Here is a 22,290-nt window from a genome sequence, read left to right as displayed (position 1 = left end):
GCTTGGATGTGGCTGATTTTTCAGAGAAGGCAATGGCATCCCACTTCAGTACTCTTGCCTGGAAAATCCCATGGATGGAGGAGCCTGGTAGGCTGCAGTTTATAGGATCGCTAAGAGTTGGACACGACTGATCAACTTCACTTTCACTTTTCACTTTGATGCATTGGAGAAGGAAATGGCAACCCACTCCAGTGTTCTTGCCTGGAGAATCCCAGGGATGGGGGAGCCTGGTGGGCTGCTGTCTATAGGGTCACACAGAGTCAGACACAGCTGAAGTGACTTAGCAGCAGCAGCAGCATGCTGATTTTTCAGATCTGTAGATCTTTCCCCTGGTTCTCATTGCTTTACAGTCACCAAAATGAGTAGCACCCATAATTCACATAATTTCACAACCCCTACTGCAGCCAGTCAATGCATTATGGATTACTGAAATATATAATATCCTCCAATAGAATGTAACCTTGTAACATTTGCTTCTTAAGTTTATTGCTATCTTTTAAAAATCTTAGCATACTTTATAGATGACATCATGACATGAGCAGGGCATCAGTAACAATTTCTCAAAAGACTCACAGTCTGAGAGTTCACAGAAACCTGTTATTAGGTGTTTTGTGTGTTTATCTGTCGTACCTGGCCCTTTCCCATTTGGTATCCCCTTAATAAATTGTCTTTAAGTAAATCTGCTCTAGAAATGTTGAAGGTAATATAAAGGCTTTTAAAACTATGCCTGGAAATACAACTGTTAATAAAAGTTTTGCTGTTTTCAAAATATATAAACTCAAGTGGAAAAAAAAAAGTAATGCATATCTGTTTCAAATACTGGATGTGTACAATCTCAAGCCAAAGCGGAAATGACTAGTAAATAATACTACTATACTGTAATGCAACACATTACAGTGACCAAAGATGGACACATGTCCATCAGGTTTAGTCCTCAGCGTAATCTCCTGCAACTGTAACGTTCTCCACAACTGAGAGGAAGCTGATGTTTAAGTGATTTCTTCAAGGTCATAAGCTTACGAGAGATACTTGAACGAACTGAGTTTAGGGTTTCCCGATTCTAGGTCCAGTTCTCCATCAACTACAACTCATCTGAAAGAGGGATAAGTTTATTTCATATTAAAAGGGACTTTCCTACCAAAAACTAATTTACTAATGATGATGATGATAGAATAACGAGTCTTATATATACTATACTTCTCCCACTTTCACTTATACCTTGTTGCTAATAATCATGATGTCCACATGAAGTAGGGGGAAGCAGGTAAAATATACATTTTTAAAGCTCAGAAAAAAAGAGAGATGATTATACCTCCTCTTACTAATACTACTAATTTGTAGAAACAACAACAACAAAAAGAACCTACCTCTTGAAGAAAATTCCTATTAAAATAAGCTTGCTATCATAATTCATTGTTTAAAAAATGTACAATGTGCCCCATATTGAAATCTCACACTAGAATGGTATAAAATTTGGTTTATACTACATCATCTTTCTCACCTTCCAAATAATCAAACAAAAGCAAAGATGTATCAAAGCATTCAGTCTAGGATCCTAGTCATCAGACTGAGCCTTATTTTTATGTCCAGAATTATCAAACTCATTTTCTGTAAGCTGCTCAAAGTTCCACGGGACAGATAACACAAAAAACACTAAGCAAGTTTTGCAACATTTTTTAGCCTTAAATATGGAATTCGAGATGATTACAGCGTTCTTTGACTTAACCACTAGATGGAGAGAGAGTGCCCAAAGTGTTTCTTAATTTCTTCCTAATATACACCTGGCTTCTCTGGTAGCTCAGCAGGTAAAGAATCCACCTGCAATGCAGAAGACCCCAGTTAGATTCCTGGGTCGGAAGATCCCCTGGAGAAGAGATAGGCTACCCACTCCAGTATTCTTGGGCTTCCCTGGGGACTCAGATGTTAAAGAATCCACCTGCAATGCGGGAGACAAGGGTTTGATTCTTGGATTGGGAAGATCCCCTGGAGGAGGGCATGGCAACCCACTCCAGTGTTCTTGCCTAGAGAATTCCCATAGACAGAGGAGTCTGGCAGACTATAGTCCCTGGGGTCACAAAGCGTCAGACACGACTGAGCAACTAAGCACAACAGGATGCAAACCACTGCTTAAAATGTGGCTTTCTTTTGTCTTCTCTCTGTTAGAAGTACACATCAAGGGCTAATTCAAAGGAAATAATAACTATCACCTATTTATCATAACTACCACCTCCATCCATAAGGGAGGCGGGAGCAATTTGTCCATTTGTGGGTGAATGCCTGGACCTGCTCCAGGGTCTTGATGCTTCCTGTGATTCTGTTAACATGCAAAATACAGAATAAGCAGTGTGGTCATGTTTGGGAACGCATGTAAGAATTAAAGATTTTAAAATTAAAAAAAAAGTAAAAAAAAAAAACTAAAAAAAAAATAATAATAATTTCATGCCTGCAGTCACCATCTGCAGTGATTTTGGAGCCCCCAAAAATAAAGTTTGACACTGTTAAAAAAAAAAAATAAGCAGTGTGGTAATGCCCATTTTGGGGAAATCTGGTAATATGAAAGTAGGCTTAAAGGAAGGAAGTTTGGAAACATGAGTAAAACATGGATTTTAGAATAAGATATAATTGTCAAGGAATAAGTAAATGATAAGATGTTAAGCCACACCTGTTAGGATTGTTATTGTCAAACAAAACAAACAAAGCAAAAACAATACATGTTGGCAAGGATGTAGAAAACTTAGAACACTTGAATATTGTTGATGGGACTGTAAATTGATGCTGCCACTATGAAAAACAATATGAAGGTTCCTCAAAAAATTAAAAATAGAACTTCCATTTAATTCAGCAATCCCACTTCTGGGTATATATCTAAAAGAACTGAAATCAAGGTCTCAAAGAGATATCTGCACCTCATGGTTCACTTCAATATTATTCACATTAGCCAAGGTATGGAAATAACCCAAATATCCATCCATGGATGAATGGATAAAAAGGTGGAATAGACATATAACAGAATATTAGCCTTAAAAAACAAAGGCTAGTCTACCATATGCAACAACATGGATGAACTTGAAGGACATTATTTTAAGTGAAATAAACTAGTTACAGAATAATGAATACTGTGTAATTTCACTTATATTAAGTATCTTAAAAAACACACTGTTAGATACAGAGTAGAACTGCAGGTGCCAGGGAGTAATGGAGCGGAAATGGAAAGCTGCTGTTCAGTAGGTATAAAGTGTCAGTCATGTGGGATGGGTAAACTCTAGAGATGTGCTGTCCAGCATTGTGCCTACAGTCAACAATACTGCGGCGTGCACTTGTGTGTGTGTTAGTCGCTCAGTCGTGTCCAGCTCTTTGCAACCCCATGGATTGTAGCCCACCAGGACCCTCTGTCCACGGGATTCTCCAGGCAAAAATAGTGGAGTGGGTTACCATTTCCTTCTCCATGGGATCTTCCCAATCCAGAAATCAAACCCACATCTCCTGCACTGAAGCAGACTCTTTATTGTCTGAGCCACCAGGGAAGCCTGTGCACTTAAGCGTTCTTTTAAAATATATCTATTTATTTACTTATTTTTGATTGTGCTGGGCCTTTTTGCTGCATGCGCTTTTCTCTAGCTGTAATGAGCAGGGGCTACTCTTTAGATGCGGTGCGCAGGCTTCTCATTGCAGCGGTTTCTCTTATGCAGAGCATGGGCTCTAGGGCGTGTGGGCTTCTGTGGTTGTGGCACATGGGATCTGAGCACAGGTTCAATAGTTGCGATGCACGGGCTGAGTTGTTCCACTCAGATCCTTCTGGACCAGGGATTGAACCCCTGTCTCCTGCACTGACAGGCAGGTTCTTCACCAGAGCCACCAGGGAAGCCTCACTTAAGTGTTCTTATTGCAATTTTTGAAAATTAGATATTGGTTTAACTTGCTAGATATTCCCCCCTAAGTCATCTACCACTCTGAGGATCAATTCTTCATCTCTAGTTGGAGATAACAGCCAAGTGGGATACTACTTCAGGAATACTGATAATGTGCCTGGCACATCATAGGCACTTGTTAAGCCGATGAAGCCCTTATTGCTAAGGTGGTTGTCAGGAGAGGGTTTGAAATGTCCTTTAAGACAGGGGACCAATCCTGGTCCAACAGCTTTTGAAAAGCTGGCCAGTACTGATATTTCTTGGTGAGTTCTAATGCCGAAGAGACAAGAAAGTTGTTTCTGCTCTTTGCCTTGGACCTGAAACCCAAAGCCTGAGAAGAAGGGACCATGTGTTCCTGCTTGTTCATTTTCATATTCCTATAATATGTGCTCTGCTGCTGCTGCTGCTAAGTCGCTTCAGTTGTGTCCAACTCTGTGTGACCCCATCTGACACAGATCTGATCACCTTTGATTGTGTAAGACCAATACACATATAAATATATGCTTGCACATGCACATACAAGAAATAATCTGAACATGATTTTCACATAAACAATTATGTTAAGCAGAGCCGTTAAGAAATATGACCTTAATTTATATAAACACAACTGGTAGAAACATAATAAATGCAACCTAATCTTTAGCTTTTCAACATTTTGTTACCTTGCAATAAACAAGAAAGAGATTACTAAAATAAAACTGAAACAAAGCAACTCAAAAGTCCTATGTCCTCCACCCACATGCCATGATAACACCTACAACTTAACCACGTCTGACACCTTGAATGGAAAAATTCAATCCCATGAAATTTTGAAAGTCAAGATATTCAGTGATGCTTACCTTGATTTAGAATAGCAAGTCTGACAGGGTCTTAATTATAGTGTGACAGAAGTAGCAGTAATATAATACCATAAAGCACAGAAGAAAAGAGTTTGCGAGTTTAAAACACTCCTTGTGCTAAAGGTTAAAGAATACTTATCTCATACAAAAGGAGTCTAATTTTCTTCACTGGTACATAAATCAATAGGAACAGAATATCTATTCCTTTCGTTGCCTTTTGTTCATTTTCAGCTTCGAAAGTGTGGAGGAGGAAGTCTACACCACGTGGGAAAACTTTGTGAATATGTTCTCCATGGGATCAGTTTGAACAGTAGCTAACTGCCTAAAAATCATTTTCTGCTCTTGTCAATTCATTTTAAAAGACTACTTCTCCAAAACCCTAAGTGAAGAGAAGTGATAGTCCCTCAGTCACGTCTGACTTTTTGCAACTCCATAGACTTTACAGTCCATGGAATTCTCCAGGCCAGAATACTGGAGTAGGTTGCCATTTCCTTCTCCAGGGGATCTTCCCAACCCAGGGATTAAACACAGGTCTCCCACATTGCAGGAGGATCCTTTACCAGAGGAGCCGTCAGAGAAGCCCATTCTATCAAAAAACTATAACTAAAACAAAACAAAACAAAACTATAACTAAAACATGAATTCAATAAATTTGCAGGATATAAAATCAGTACACAAATATCAGTTATGTTTATATATACTAACAAAAAAACTATCAATAAGAGAAAAATTTTTTAAAAGCCCACTTAAAATTACATCAAAAAGAAGAAAACATTTAGGAATAAATTTAACCAAGGAGGCGAAAGGTCTATACACTGAAAATTATGAGACATTGGCAAAGGAAATTAAAGAATATACAAATAAATGGAAAGATTTTCTGTACTCTTGAATTAGAAAATTTCACACTGTTTAATGTCCATACTACCTGAAGAGATCTACAGATTAAATGCAATCTCTATCAGCAATTCACTGGTAATTTCGCAGAAACAGAAAAACCTACCCTAACATTTTTATGAAACCACAAAAATCCCAAACAGTCAAAGCAATCTTGAGAAAGAACAAAGCTGGAGGCATCACACCTTTGATAACAATATTATAAAGGTATGATAATCATAACAGCACATTACTGGCATAAAGACAGATACATAGATCAATGGAACACAATAGAGAAACCATAAATAAACCCATGTATATGTGGCCAATTTTTGACAAAAAGCCAAGCATACTCAATGAGGAAAGGACAGTATCTTCAACAAATGGTGTTGGAAAAGAAGGATCCACACACAAATGAATGAAACTACAGCTCTATCTTCCACCATATATAGAAATTAACCCCAAATAGATTAAAGATTTAATTTAAGAGCTGAACCTGTGAAACTACTGATAGAAAACTTAGGGGTAAGTTTCTTGAAATCAGTTCTGGCAGTGATTTATAAGGTTTGACACCAAAAGTAAAGGCAATAAATGCAAAAAATAGCATATAAAGAGACATCCAAAGAGGGATGAATGTCTTCAGCGGGCGCATGTTTATCCAGGAGGATGCTGCCTTCTAGACTGGTGCTGAGTTTGCAAAACTCTGAAATAAGACTGTTACTAGAAGAAATGCTTTTGAACATTAGGTGCTTGTTTTCATGCTAATTATCATTTGGCCTTCCTGAAGAACAAAGGGATTCTGAGATACCAAATCAAGAAATTTGGTTATGGAATAGGCTTCAACTCTGAAACAATGAAAATATTTTGTTTTTAGGCAAAATTGTTACACAAATAGATCTGCATTATATATAATGCAGTGTGTACATGTGTGTATGTGTGCATGTATACAAATATACAAAGAAAATTCAAGGAAATGCATTTTATGGTCCCATTAACTATCACGATTGCTACCCAGTAGCACAGCCATGGTTAAAAGATGAACCAAAAGAGAAAAAAGTACTGAGCTTTTAAGGAGAGAAAAAAATGCTTTATCATATTTTGAATTGTAGCATACAAGGTTGAACTTGATGAAATCCCTTTGGCACAGTAAATAGAACACACTATTAAGAGGATTTTTTAATGCCAAAGTGACTCTGACTTCTGCTGAATAATATCTTTGTGTGTGTTGTATACTCAATTGTGTCTGACTCTTTGTGACCCTCTGGCCTGTAGCCTGTCAGTCTCCTCTGTCCATGGAATTTTCCAGGCAAGAATACTGGAATGGGTTGCCAGTTCCTATTCCTTGGGATTTTCCTGATCCAAGAATTGAACCCACATCTCTTGCATCTCCTGCATTGGCAGGGAGACTCTTCACCACTGCACCACCTGGGAAGCCTGAATAATTTTATACTGTTTCTATATCCAAGTGTTGAGTCATTTAAACTTTAACAGAAAAACCATCATTCTGATAAACATTTGTTATTTCTCAAAATCTTATGTACTACTATTTTGATACTTTAAGTTGATGCTAAAATCTTTTATAAATTCTATTCACATAGAGAATAAAAAGAAAATAGAAAGTGATTTTGTTATCATGACAGGAGACCACTTAGGATAGGATTTACATGGTACAAATTCACCTGCAATACAGGAGACTGGGAGACTCAGGTTCGATCCCTGGGTAAGGAAGAGCCCCTGAAGGAGGAAGTGGCAACCCACCCCAATATTCTTGCCTGAGAAGTCCCATGGAGAGAGGAGCCTGGTAGGCTACAGTCCATGGGATCACAAAAGAGTCAGACATGACTAAGCAATAAACAATAACAGCAACAACATTTTGTTCAGATATCTTGAGCTATGTAAGATTCTCTCAAGTGCCAAAAGGAAAACTCATCTCCAAGGATGGTAGTGAAAGTTGTATAAAATGAAACAGTGTATTTGGAAGGTCTATGTATATCTTAAGTGTTTAAAGAATTGTATCTATTGCAATTATTTGAATTATTATATTGAGAGAGTATTTCAGACTACCAAAGACTATATGCAAATTTAAATTACATAGAATGGTCTATTGCATTGTTGAATTATTATTAATTATATACTAGAAAGAGAAATTTGACATAAAGAGAAACAGTCTTAGAACTTATCCAAGATAATCTGCATATAAAAAATAGGAATGGCCTTTTTATGGTGCCTCTCCCCTGCAAAAATAAAAACAAACAAATTGTAGTGCCATCATTTATTTTTTAATCAGCATTATTGTAAAGCTTTGATCCAATCAGAAGGCCAAGCTTTTTAGAAAGTCTGTTAATAGCTTACCTTACTTGACTTGCATTCATTGTTAATATTCCATAGAAGAACACACACAAGCCAACAATGGCTGCAGGAATCAGCATTCCAGTATACCACCCCAGCCAAGCAAAGTATAAGCCAATCTTCTCACCAAAGTACAGCCTGTGTGGGAAAGCAAATTCTTAGCTTATGGCAACCTAAGGAATACTACAAATATTAATGCCACACCTAATATGACTTTCAGATAGACAGTTGAGGTTCTGGCTCAGTTCCTCCTCAGCTCCATCTGGGATATCATAATAGTCTTGCTTAATAAATCCAGTGATGATAATAGTTTGTTTTGAATGTTGCCTTTATAGGAGCAATTTTGCAAAATCTATTTATGTCTGTGGCAAACTTCTTAACGTGGCTCATAAAGCTTTTCATAAGCCAGTTCTTGCTTTTCTTCATCCTCTTAGTAGAATCCTTTTTGTTTCCCCCACACAGAGCTGTGCTAAACCATACTGCTTTGGCATAACTTAGAAAAGTGTCTCCCTCTGGGTAGTTGCTGAAAGCAGACTGGAATTCAGTCTCCGTCTGCACTCTTGGCCAGATTCCCTCCCGCCAGACACAATCTGCACGATTTTGTCACACATCTTCCTCAACAAAATTCAACTCTGCTGATCCGGGAGCACATGACTCTTTTCTTGGTTAAGGCTGTTTCCTCCCTTTGCTGCTGCTGCTGCGGCTAAGTCGCTTCAGTCGTGTCCGACTCTGTGCGACCCCATAGACGGCAGCCCAACAGGTTCCCCATCCCTGGGATTCTCCAGGCAAGAATACCGGATTGGGTTGCCATTTCCTTCTCCAATGCATGAAAGTGAAAAGTGAAAGTGAAGTCACTCAGTCGTGTCCGACTCTTCGCGACCCCATGGACTGCAGCCTACCAGGCTCCTCCGTCCATGGGATTTTCCAGGTGAGAGTACTGGAGTGGGGTGCCATTGCCTTTTGCCCTCTTCTCCCATCTGGCTTATACTTATCTTGTCCTTTATATCACTTCTTCCAGGAAGCCTGCCCTGACTTCACTTCAAACCTGGGTTAGATGTCCCTGGTCTTGCTCCCACACTCCCTTCACCCACGTTTCAGTATCCTAAACCCATGAAACTTCATGACAATTACCTGTCACACCCCCATTCCTTACCCTCCCCCTATGACTACAAGCTACTTGGAAATGGACCTGTATCTTGTTTCACTAGCACCCACCACAGGACGTATTTTGTTGAATGAAACAAAGGGAATGAATGTATTTTATTTCCCTTCACTTGGTTAACATTTCATATGGACACAGCAGATGAATAAGACAGTTCCAACAACTTCTCAGTTGCTCTTCACTATGTCACTGCTAGTATTAACCATCACAATTTACAAGGTGCCAGTAAGAAATGACAATTTCTTGAATTCTGCACTGGTGTTTGGTCTCCATCTTCTAAAAATGATTACTTAACACAGTTTTGTCCCAGTACTAGTTTTAGAGATTAGTGTTTTATAGTTCATTTGGGAATACCTCTCTGGGCAAAAATTCTTACTGGAAAGAAAATTCTCTTGTTATTTTTTTCCTTCTTCAGTGAGACTTCCCTCTCAAAAATCATTCTCTTTCTACTCCATTCTCTGTATTGTGCCAACTAAAATGTGTGTGTATTCTATCTAGTGTAGATATGAAATCATCCTCTACTGAGCATCATTTATCTAATTTTTTTGCATTTTTCATTGATTTCTAATAGGAGACATAGATCAAAAGTCTATTTATTTCTTTTATAATGGAAGTATTCTACCCTGAAATGAAGCTTATAATATTAGCAGGTATTCTAACAAAGCTACTTGTTCCTTCAAACAAGTGTTCTGTGGGGTGGAGTATGGTTCTGGCACATATTACTAACATTTTTATGATGATGATTATAGAGGACTGCACAGACAGAAACCCTTACATACCCAGAGTATTATACCAAGATTTTTAATTGTACATTATTGAAGGTTAAGAGGAGCAATGATGTTATTTGACAAGAGTACAATTAACGTAAGTTATAGCATATTTCAGATCTGTTTCAAGAGAAGAAACTAGTTCCAAGCAAAGAAGGCTAATGAAAATATCCTTAATCTAGAACATGGGTAGTCACAATCTCTTAGGAGCTCTATTCAATTTCTTTAAAACCACAACAGGGCAAGGAGGAACAGGGGCTTACTGTTGGTGTCACCCCATCACACTTCAACTGAAGTCACTCTCTTTTTATGTTGTATATAGTGGTATCCTATGTTATGGGGCTTCCCATGTGGCGTTAACCTGCCTGCCAGTGCAGGAGACCTAAAAGATGCAGGTTTGATCCCTGGGTTGGGAAGATCCTCTGGAGAAGGGAATGGAAACCCCCTCCAGTGTTTTTGCCTGGGGAATCCCATGGACAGAGGAACCTGGCAGGCTACAGTGCATAGTGTCACAAAGAGTCGGACATGACTGAAGCAATTTAGCACAGCACATTCTATGTTACGATTCATTTGACGATAGGATTCTGCTGTTGAAATAACTTCTATCATAAAAACAAATGTTTAATTGAACTCTTTTTAGAGTGAATTATTTCATTTAGCTTTTACACTTAAATCCTTCCAGTGTCTATTGAAAGACATTAGGAAAAAAGTCACACAGCTATCTTAACCAGGTTTTGTAGCAGACCATTTTTTTTAATGTATTTTTTTTTCCAGATTTCAATATTTTATTTGGAAAAAAAAGGCTGAAAAGGCTTTAGCTACTAAAATGTTAGAGTTCATTCTTAAAATGAAAACAAAACACAAACACATGCTTAGAAATGGTTGTTTATAAAAAAAGAAAACGAATTGATACTCCCTCACTTTTCACCTGGGATTCTCTGGTGGCTCAGTGGTAAAGAATATGCCTGTCAACGCAAGAAGACACAGGAAACAGAGGTTCAGTCCCTGGGTCGGGAAGATTCCCTTGGAGAAGGAAATCACAACCTACTCCAGTATTCTTGCCAGGATAATCCCATGGACAGAGGAACCTGGTGGGCTGCATTTCATGGAGTCACAAAGAGTCGGACACGATTGAGCCACTGAGCACACGTGCACACAAGTACGCAGACACTTCATCATCATCTCACAGCTCTCTTGATCCTATTTATACTTCTGTATATTGAATTCTTTCATTAAATTAATTTCAAACACTCCCTTTATTCTGTCTATCCGTTTCCTATTAGGACAATGACTGATACGGTTTTGAGTTATTCTTGATATTTATAATTCATGAACATCTCATCAACACGTATAATCTTATAATATGGATGCTGTTTTAAAATTTTTATCCTATAAATATTTCTAGGTAGCTGGGGATGTAAGTCTCTTTAATATATGTTTCCTGATTTTTTAAAATAAGAACAAATCATCCTCCATCAAAATAAAATAAATTGTGAATATAATACTATTTCAAGACTAATTCAAGTTGTGAGCAGTTACTCACTAGGCTATACCTCCTGGAATAAAATAGACACTCATTAAATCTTCGTTGAAAGATAAATATATGCAGAGATGTTATGCTGGCCACCTTTCTGTTTGTTCTCAGATCTATTTTCTGCCTGTCCTTTCACTGGGAAGTAGATCATACAGGTTCCCTTGTAAATTGCTGCTAAGTCACACTAGGAGGTACTGAAAGTTTCAGAGGTGGAAGGATGGTCAGAGCCTGTATCTTTTCTCCTCTCCTGGCCATTCTCAGGGCTCTCCCCAGAGCAGCCATAATCTGTTGTGAATTGTGTGTGTGCTCAGTCATGTCTGACTCTTTATGAGTTGGTGGACTACAGCCCATCAGGTTCTTCTGTCCATAGGATTTTCCTGCAAGAATACTGGAGGGATTGCCACGCCCTCCTCCCTCGGATCTTCCCAACCTAGGGATCGTACCGTGTCTCCAGTGTCTCCCGCATTGGCAGGCAGAGTCTTGACCACTGAGCCACCTATAATTCTCTGTGGCTTGACTCTCAACAGGTCACATCTCTGCAGACAGTCCTAATCATCAATAGCAAAGCTCCTACCAAAGGGTTCAGGTATTAACCTCTGAAATACACTTCATCCCACTTTTCCTCCAGCATTAACGGTCATTAGCATTTGTCTGCTGTTGTTAATTTTGGGTTTAACATGCCTCACGTTCCTGTTTGAGTTCTTACTTTTTCCATCCCTCGAGAAACTAATTCCCTAAATCGTTTCTTTTTTTGAAAAGATGCGTAGTGGCCTTTTTTTTTTTTTTTCTTGTTCAACCCTGAATAATACAGATGATTTGGTGGGTAAAGAAAATTATTCCAAATCTAAGACAATGCTGAGAAAACAGCATAATCTGTATTCCATTATTGATCTATCCCCAGGACCTACCTGATTAAATCCAGGGGCTGATGCTTGTACCACATTCCCCAGCGTGCCCAGCGTTCATATAATAGATGTCTGTTATTCTGAGGTCCGTGGGTTTTGATGGGTTGGTTACTCTTATAGGCTCCCTAAAACAAATGAAATAAAATGAGTTGGCACACATTCTTTTAGTGAAATGTGAATTAGTAGGAATTGCTTTTGCTTTTTTTTCCCTTACAGAATAATTTTAAAATTTATTGGAAGCTTCAGGATTGTAAACATAAGCCCATCACTGGAGTGTTGCAGTAAATGCTTTTATATATCTATCTTTTATTGAAAATATTCTGATAGTTCTTTAAAACTTTTCTTAAATTCCTTTTGTAACCCAATGAAATCCCTTTTACTTAAATTAGACTTTAGGTTTGTTTGAAACTTAATGTCTTTAAATAAACACAATGTCTTCATCATCATTGAGAGAAATTACTATAATCTTTAGTTCAGAAATTGAGTCTTATTCTGCTTTGATAAGCTATCCAGTCCCAGAAAATATTTACTTCATTAATAGAAGCTAATGAAAAGAGTAAATGCTCATTGAATAAGTGCTCCCTATCTAAAAGAATCACTACACTGTACACATGAAATTAATATAATATTATAAATCAACTGTATTTTAATTAAAAGTGTTTAAAGCATAAGAGATATAAGTCACCAGTTTTGGCCATGTTTTTAAATTCTAGAATTTGTAAAACTTACTTCAGATAAGATATTCCAAACATGGAATTGTGTTTTAAAATTCTTTATATCGCCTCTCAAAAATCTGTCATATGCAATTTCAGAAACATAGAATATATCTTTTAGAAGAAAGTGTTCCCTGAAGGCTGAACTGCTCTGCTTCTATAATAAAATAGGACAATAGATACAATAATTTTATTTTCTGAATCAAAACTTAGACACAGAACTTAATGAAGTTCCTCTGCTCACTTTGATGTGTGATTCTACTTTTATGACATGTTTGATGAAAATTTAAAGCAAGTCAAGTTATGTTTCAGTTACCTCACTTAGATCCTCACTTAGTGGGGATAAGAATAAATATTGATGAATATCAGTATAGAAGAGGTTTTGTGAAGACCCACTTGGTGTATAGCTATAAAATGTCAGGCACATCGGAAGTACAAAATCACTGTTAGCTGATTTTATAGATGTTTGCTATACTGTGGCAGTTGAACAGTGCCAAACTAACGTCTCCTTCTAGACAATCAGGGCTGTGAGATCCTATGAAGAAAAAATGGCACCTGATTCATGGTCTGCAGGTGCCTCAAGGCTGAAATGAGATGTTCATATAGATTTTGCCTCTGTTTTTCTCACTTCTGGGTTTTCCTGATAGCTCAGTTGGTAAAGAATCTGCCTGCAGTACTGGAGACCTGGGTTCGATTCCTGGGCTAGGGAGATCCCCTGGAGAAGGAAACAGCTACTCATTCCAGTGTTCTGGCCTAGAGAATTCCCTGGACTGTATAGTCCATGGGGTCGCAAAGAGTCAGACACGACTGAGCTACTTTCACTTTTCACTTTTACTTCTAACAAAATTAATTAATCAGGTAAAAGCGGAAGTACAGTTAGTGTGCAGTCTCAGAGTTTCCTTTCCTAAGGGAACCCAAGGTGCTTAAAGATTGGAAGCTAAGGAGACGGGAGGAAAGATCAAGATGCTTAAGACATCAGCTTGAGAAACGTTTGTTTTCTTTTGAAATTGGCCTACCCATTAAGATAGCTTGCCCTGAGACTGGGAAGTTAAATCAAAATCTCAGGTTTCTTTAAATGATTCCTAATAATCCTTCTAAAATATATGACTTTCCTTGCCAGCCTCAATGGTCAGATGTAGGCATTTCCTGGATTTAAGATGCTAACCTTCAGAATCTCTAGTACATCATTGTCTGACTTCTACTCATTAATCTCAATGAACCACAAAGTTCTGGGATGACAATGACATGATGCACTGCAAGAGGAAGCTGACCAAAGTGCAGACTCCAGCTCAACCATGCATTTTCATCCCTTTTCACAGGACTGTGCACACTCCCTGATTCCTACCTTTTCCATGATCAGCCCCCTCATCCAGCCAACACACTTTTCTTCTGTCTCCACTACTCATAATTGGTGGGATTATCAATTCTACCTGTATTTTAGGCAGTCTTTCTCATATATATTCTCCTCTCCTTCCCTTTCTTCATGGTCGTGGCCAAATTTCCCTGGAAATGTCTCTTTCTCCCCTCTTGCTATTGTCTTTTTTGTAAGCAAAAAATAAATCTCAACTGCAGTGAAAAGTATAAGACTGATATTAATAATATTCTTGCATGAAGGAAAAAGGAGGTCTAAAACTGTGAGTGACCTTATTCAAATTACAGAGTCCATTGACTCCATTTTCCTCTAAATAAGCTTTCCTTTTCTTTTTACAAGTAGTAGCCCTCAAAATCAATAGGAAATTTCTGAGTCCATTTTATTGACTTGCCGCTTTATTTTCATTGCCTGTATTTCAACAATATTGTTCTCTGTCATTTTGTATATGTGTACCCATAATTTTGTATACGTGTACCATATATTAGTTTTTCTACAAAATTCCAAGAATAAATGGGAAAATGGCTATTATTTACAACATATTCCTGCTGCTGCTGCTAAGTCGCTTCAGTCGTGTCCGAATCTGTGCGACCCCATAGACGGCAGCCCACCAGGCTCCCCCATCCCTGGGATTCTCCAGGCAAGAATACTGGATTGGGTTGCCATTTTCTTCTCCAACCTATTCCTAATAGGTTCCAAATTTCACATAAGAAATTGTCAAAAAAAAAAAAAACCCACAACTGTCAGAACACAGACTAGTTAGGTAGACAAAGTATTTAAAATGATAAAACAAATGATGTGCTATAGAAGCTCTTGTGGGGACTCACACTCCAAACACTTTACCACTTACTGACTGGGTTGTATTGGACGTGGTTTTTAATTTCTGAGCCATGTTTCTGTCTTTCTGCAAGGGCAAAATAATATCTCCTCTCCAGGGTTACTGTCAGGTGAATGGGAATATTCACTTACAGGACCTGTTGTATGAAACACTCTAACACATTATCTGATATCGTTATTTCTATTCCTAATATCAGTAGGTATACCATAATGAATAGAAGCATTGAAGTCTGGATGCCTAGGTTCAAAACTGGGCCATTAATACTTAACTTTTCTCAGACTCAATTATCTGTCTATAAAATAGGGTCAATATTATTGCCCATCTCAAAGGGTTGTTTGCAAGGATTAAATGAGATAGTCCATATAAACAACAGCTCAGTACCAAACAGGAAGTACTCAATACACTTTACCTTTTATGAGTTATACTAGACTGTGAATTCCTCTGGTATAGCAATTAGGTTCTGAGTCCTCAGCCTTTAAAAATAGAAGACTGCTGGGCTTTGGAAATACACACATTACAACCCTAAATACTTTGTCTTATTTTAAAATGCAAAACTGCCTTAAAAAAGAATATTATGTGTGTGTGTTGGGGGATGGAGTTTAAAACTGATTCTTGTGTCGTTTATGACTCAACAGGCAGAGTCTACCACAACATGACCTACTGAAAACTGGAAGAGGTAATAATCTGGCAGAAAATCAAGTAAATAATGGGGTGTAGGGTTGGGGTTGTGGTTTTCCTTGGGCTTTCAGGTATCCCAAGGCAGTAGGCACAGACCAGAATCTGCCCTGTTTCACAGCTGTGTGAATTCCAAGCTGCGTCAAGCCCGGAGCTCTATGCTGGAACAGTCTGGTCAGAGTGGCTGAGTCACATCCACAAGTTCCCTCCGAGGCTAGGATTCCTGGCACAGGGCAAACTGCCGAAGGAATATAGACCCAGTGCACAGGCACAGACTATAATGGGGGTCTCAGAAAGGCCAGGGCCACTCACTTAATTGAACCCTCCTGGAATAAGGCAGCTAGACTTAACTGAAAAAAAAATGAGACCAAGCATTGAACAGGAGAAACTTTTTTTTTTTTTAATGGAAATTGTTCTTTAAAATTACCTCATGGGGGGGAAAAGCTGCTATATATGAGCCATTGTTTATAAGTTTACAGATACCTGGAAAGAGAAGAATAGAACAGCAACTGAGTTAGTTTAATTGAAGAATTCCCTCTGAAGCAACATACATAATACTCAGATCAATAAATTATCCCAAATGACTTCCACAGCCATACCACCTACAAGGACAGTGACACTATGAAAGAGACTAAATCTAAGAGTCTAATTGTGTCCTTATAACAATAATAAATGGAGCTTTGCAAGGTGCTAACAGATGGCACTTTGCCATATCATGAAATGTGGGCATTTTAATACCAACTTATTTGGAGGCAGATGAACCTGGAACAACTGGTTATTCCTCAAGAAAAAATGTCTCAAAAGGAGATTGCATATCAAGAAGTGTTTAATTCTTTAATGCTGACCCAAAGAGAATAAATATCAATATGTGACTCTTTAAAATTTCTTCTGACACAATGAGACTGTAGTGAAATGGACTCTCTCATATCGTTTGGGGAAGACTAGATAGTGATAAAACTTTTCTGAAGAGAAATTTTTATTGCAATATCATTTACATTAGTAAAGAATTAGAAATAATTATACATCAAAATTGGGGAATTGCTTCATTATTAAGGTTCAAACAATTATATTAGGGCTTGATAAATGACTGCAGTTTGATGAATGCTTATAACAGAGTATTTATAGCTATTTACAATAATGTTTTCAGGCATACTAAGGGCTTGATAAATATACATAATGGTAATTTAGAAAAAGACAGAAAATTGTAAGCATTGGATGATTCTAATTATGAGATATATATGTATGTACATAAATTTAGCACTATTTTGTAACAGTGCCAATTTTTAAATTTTATTTTTATACCTTTCTGTGTTTATTGCATGTTTGACAAAGTGCATGAATCATTTAAATGTCAATTTTATCTTTAAAGACTACATAAGCACATAGAGCTATCATTTAGACACATTTGTAGTTTACATTCTGGATTTCTCTATATTTCTTATTTAGAAAACATCTGAGTAACTGTAAAATTTTTAATAAAGATTTAGTGCTTAAATTAATTATTTTGACTGCTCAATAATAAATTAATTATTAATCAGAAGAGAACCAAAGTCTGAACATTCCTCTTTGGATGACTTGAAACATAGTTCATTTTACTAATGTGGCATTCTATTTGGATGCAAATTAGTAGATAGTAGTACAAGTTTCCATTGGCTATCAACTCTTTATTTTAAAAAGTTTTTAGAATGTGACTAACACTCTATTTCTTAAGCTATCTTTTTCACCCTAACAAATGGCCAGCTCATCTGATACCTGCTATTTTCTGTTTTGCTCTGTGTAAACTTTGCAATTTTACTTAATTTTCCCGGTGATACTTTCTCAATTTTCTGTTGCATCAGACATGTTGTAGCACAGTGCTAAACATTCAAACAACACAGATGTTTAGAAAGCTAAAGTTAGGTATAATCTCACCTTTCAGAGATAATCTCTAAAATATTTCATATATCGTCTAGATTTTTTTCATCTGTGTTTAGGAAATGGAATTATATTAGACTTATAGTTTTGTAATAATTTTTTCAAATTAATTGCTTTCAGATATCTTTCAAAGTCAACAAATAGAGAACTAATACTAATTCTCAATCTCCATCAGTAAAGGGTCTATGTCTTATACTTTTTATAATATGTAGAGTATAATAGATGATGAATACATTTGAGTTGAGTGAATCAAATCACATCATTTTTAATGGATACATTATGTGGATATAACCTAGTGGACAAAGTATCTCCAGTATTACTCTACTGGAGTAGAGTACTCTATTCTATTTTTTGTTTACAAAGCCACAGTGGACAAATATCTACATATATCATTATTCAAGAGTCAGATTTTTTTCTTTGGAATACATTTCAAGAAATAAAGTCTAGGTTCCAAAGTTTTTGAACACTTCACATTTCAATACCTGTTGCCATATGCCCTTAAAAAAGCTTTGTTTTATTCTGTTTTCTTTCATTAAAGGCTGAAAAGAAGAGGGTTGAGAATTTGTTCACTGCATTATATCCTCATATCTAATGCAAGAAGGCAAAGCTTCATTAGTCAAAAAATACTTCTGAGTGTAATTAGTAGAAGTAAATACCATGTTGCATTTTGAATTAGTGTTCTTACCCACTTTTGATATTCCATTTTCATATTTGGTGTGCTGCAGCATGTGATACACTATTCTGCTTCGAGTAGCATTGCTGAAGAAGGTGTCCTTATTGTTAATTATGAAGCTGGGAAGATTAAGGGGATTGGTTTTAATATTCAAAGTAGACCACAGAATCCAGCAACAGTTATAAGGTCCTGGGTAGTCATCCATGCATTTTCCCCTTAAAATGAATGCAAGTAAAGTATAGTAAATCAGAAGAGAAACCCTCTTCTTAAAGGAAAATAATTTGGCTACAGTTATAAATAATACAGGGCATTATCAAATATTCATTTTAATATCTTTCAGTTTATAAGGAAGCCTAGCTATCCTCATATTTCTTGTTGAGCATGAAACAAGAAGAGATTTTCTTTTGCCTCCCATAAATTTTGTACTACCTTAAGCAATGTGGTTCCAAATAGAACACATTAACAATTGATGTCATTCCCCCATACTGCACTTTCCAAGCGAGGAGCTAGCTTATTTTGTTTTCAGTACTTTAGCGATAAGCAATTTTCTCCCTTTCCCTTCATGTCCTACTCTCCCAATACAGAAAGAGTTACATGAAATAAATGTGAGAGCCAATTATGTAAAGAGTAAAAGGGTGATTTCAAGAGATGCTGGGAGAAAAGATATGGGAACTCACTGGTGAATCCGTGCACGGCTGAAGGGGCCAGTATAGCAGTCTGACTCCTCCAGGTCTGGGAAAGCTGACTTGTCGAGAACCATTGGGTTTTGGGACATCCATTTTTTGATTCTCCTAAAATATTTTTGCACCCTGGAACAAGGTCATATTTTTTAAATGAATTAGGTTTTATTCCAGAGTCATGAATGTCTACCTTTCACTACCATTCTGAAAAAGAGTTTCCCAAAGACATACATACATCCACACTCATACCCACATACATGTATTATTTCTGTGATCACACAAAGAAAATATATTCCAAAAAAAACCAAATCTTGCATTTATTTAAATTCTTTCAGGGAAACTAGGTTATCCTTATAAGAAAAGTCTTGTGGAAAAATATTAGAAACTCATCATGTATTATGATGGGGTAGGAAAAAGCATAAAGAATAAAACCAGTGAGATTATTTATTAAAGTTGTTTGTATACATGTGTGTGTGTGTGTGTGTGTGTGTGTGTGTGTGTGGCTACAGATCACTTTACAGCAATGTGGCTCCACAAACACGGAAACGGAAAAGAAAGAAATGGCTCCAACATACTCAACACACTCAGTTTTAGGAGCCACAGGTCCTATGGGACCAGCAAGGGTTTTGGAATCAAGAAAAATTGTGTTCAAAGGCAGCTCTGCATTATGGGCATTGTAGGGACAAGTTATTTAACTTCTTGCCTTGGTTTCCTCACTCATAAAAGTAATCATACTGACATTGCTAGACAGTTGTGAGTTGGTGTTTTACTTTAAACTTGATTATTAACAACAAGTAAAGTTGAGTCAGGAGAAGGCAATGGCACCCCACTCCAGTACTCTTGCCTGGAAAATCCCATACTAAGGGTCGGACACGACTGAACGACTTCACTTTCACTTTTCACTTTCATGCATTGGAGGAGGAAATGGCAACCCACTCCGGTGTTCTTGCCTGGAGAACCCCAGGGATGGGGGAGCCTGGTGGGCTGCCGTCTATGGGGTCACACAGAGTTGGACACGACTGAAGTGACTTAGCAGCAAAGTTGAGTCAAGGAGCCTTTGTGGTACTTTCAGGACTTTAATGAACAGTTAAATCACCTGAATATCTTATTAAAATGCAGATGCTAATTCAACAGGCTTGAGTTCTGAGACCCTGCATTTCTAACTAGCTTCTGTGGTGCTCATCCTGCTATCCATGAACTCAGCTATGTTATACTTATAAAAATGTGCTATATTTACACACTATGAGGTCTATCTTTGGCTAATTTTGGCTTCTTCTGTAATAGTAAGTCAAAGTGGCAGGAAAGAATATTTTCCTAGAGAAGTACAATGTCTTATAATATCTGTTTGGCCAACTCTGTTTAAGCTTTTAAAAATTTAGTACAGCAATCTGCAGGCAATGATTGTATCTTAGAAATTATTTCACTAAAGTCTATTATTATAAAAATACCATACATAATTTGAAACAAACGTCAAGTCTTAATGTTAAACTTTAGCATGTAAAGAGTTTGGACCTTTTCTTTGCCAAATGAGGTTATCGTTTAGATGCCAAATCTTTTTTGGTTTTGCAGGGACAAGAGTGTTTCTTTCTAGCCTAAAATAACACATTAAAATTATCTGAAGAGTCTTTTTTGTTTCTTCTTACTACAAAGAAAGTCTCTGAAATCGCAAAATATCACCACATTCTAGCCAGTTGTGCACAGACATGTAAAAACACTGAGGAAGCAATTATAAAGCAATTATTCTAACTTTTCAAATTCAGCCTAGTGAAGAAAACAATGGTATAGAAGCTAGAGGATGAAATTGCCAGTATGGAAACTGAGCCAAACATTTCCAGTCTTTGAGCTTTAGGTCCCTCATCTGTAAAAACAGGAAGAAATTCCATCTGTCCTACTTCATTAGGTGGCTAGGAGGATCAAATAAAAGAGGCATCTGATGACAGTTAGAAAACACTGATAAGCTACAGGACTCAAGGGCCTATTATCTCTGACAAACTTAGACAAATGAAATAAAGTGACTTTTAGATCATCATTGACCTTTTAAAGAAAAATAAATCTTATTATCAGTTTAGGCTTTTCACACACTTACTGTGAAGGAAAAAATGATGCCTGATAATGAAATGCAGTCAGTTCAGTTCAGATCAGTCACTCAGTTGTGTCCGACTCTTTGCAACCCCATGAATCACATATGCCAGACCTCCCTGTCCATCACCAACTCCCAGAGTCTACCCAAACCCATGTCCATTGAGTCAGTGATGCTATCCAACCATCTCATCCTCTGTCATCCCCTTCTCCTCCTGTCCTCAATCTTTCCCAGCATCGGGTCTTTTCCAATGACACAGCTCTTCACATCAAGCGGCCAAAGTGTTGGAGTTTCAGTTTCAACATCAGTCCTTCCAATGAACACCCAGAACTGATCTCCTTTAGGATGGGCTGCTTGGATCTCAATGAAGGCCAAGGGACTCTCAAGAGTCTTCTCCAACATCACAGTTCAAAGGCATCAATTTTTCAGTGTTCAGCTTTCCTTATAGTTCAACTCTCACATCCAAACATGACTACTGGAAAAACCACAGCCTTGACTAGACGGAGTTTTGTTAGCAAAGTAATGTCTCTGCTTTTGAATATGCTATCTAGGTTGCTCATAACTTTCCTTCCAAGGAGTAAGCGTCTTTTAATTTCATGGCTGCAATCACCATCTCCAGTAATTTTGGAGCCCAAAAAAATAAAGTCAGCCACTGTTTCCACTGTTTCCCCATCTATTTCCCATGAAGTGATGGGACTGGATGGCATGATCTTAGTTTTCTGAATGTTGAGCTTTAAGCCAACTTTTTCACTCTCCTCTTTCACTTTCATCAAGAGGCTCTTTAGTTCTTCTTCACTTTCTGCCATAAGGGTAGTGTCATCTGCATATCTGAGGTTATTGATATTTCTACTGGCAATCTTGATTCCAGCTTGTGCTTCCTCCAGCCCAGAGTTTCTCATTATGTACTCTGCATATAAGTTAAATAAGCAGGGTGACAATATACAACCTTGATGTACTCTTTTTCCTATTTGGAACCAATCTGTTGTTCCATGTCCAGTTCTGACTGTTGCT

General features: G+C 37.5%; 1 protein-coding gene across 1 annotated transcript in view; it reads right to left on the bottom strand.

Annotated features, from left to right (window-relative positions):
• ANO3 (anoctamin 3) overlaps nucleotides 1-22,290 on the bottom strand; it is a 460,052-nt gene that overhangs the window by 92,986 nt on the left and 344,776 nt on the right. The window contains exons 8-12 of the mRNA XM_069553832.1: nucleotides 19,197-19,328; nucleotides 18,532-18,638; nucleotides 16,360-16,415; nucleotides 12,341-12,462; nucleotides 7,973-8,107 (exon numbers count right to left, since the gene is read on the bottom strand). Of these exons, the coding sequence (XP_069409933.1) occupies nucleotides 7,973-8,107; nucleotides 12,341-12,462; nucleotides 16,360-16,415; nucleotides 18,532-18,638; nucleotides 19,197-19,328 (552 nt within the window). The remainder of the gene's footprint in view (nucleotides 1-7,972; nucleotides 8,108-12,340; nucleotides 12,463-16,359; nucleotides 16,416-18,531; nucleotides 18,639-19,196; nucleotides 19,329-22,290) is intronic.

Source organism: Ovis canadensis, chromosome 15 (assembly GCF_042477335.2).
Source record: "Ovis canadensis isolate MfBH-ARS-UI-01 breed Bighorn chromosome 15, ARS-UI_OviCan_v2, whole genome shotgun sequence".
Taxonomy (NCBI): Eukaryota; Metazoa; Chordata; class Mammalia; order Artiodactyla; family Bovidae; genus Ovis; species Ovis canadensis.
Note: the sequence above shows the minus strand (reverse complement) of the source record. Positions and strands in the feature narration are given on the sequence as shown.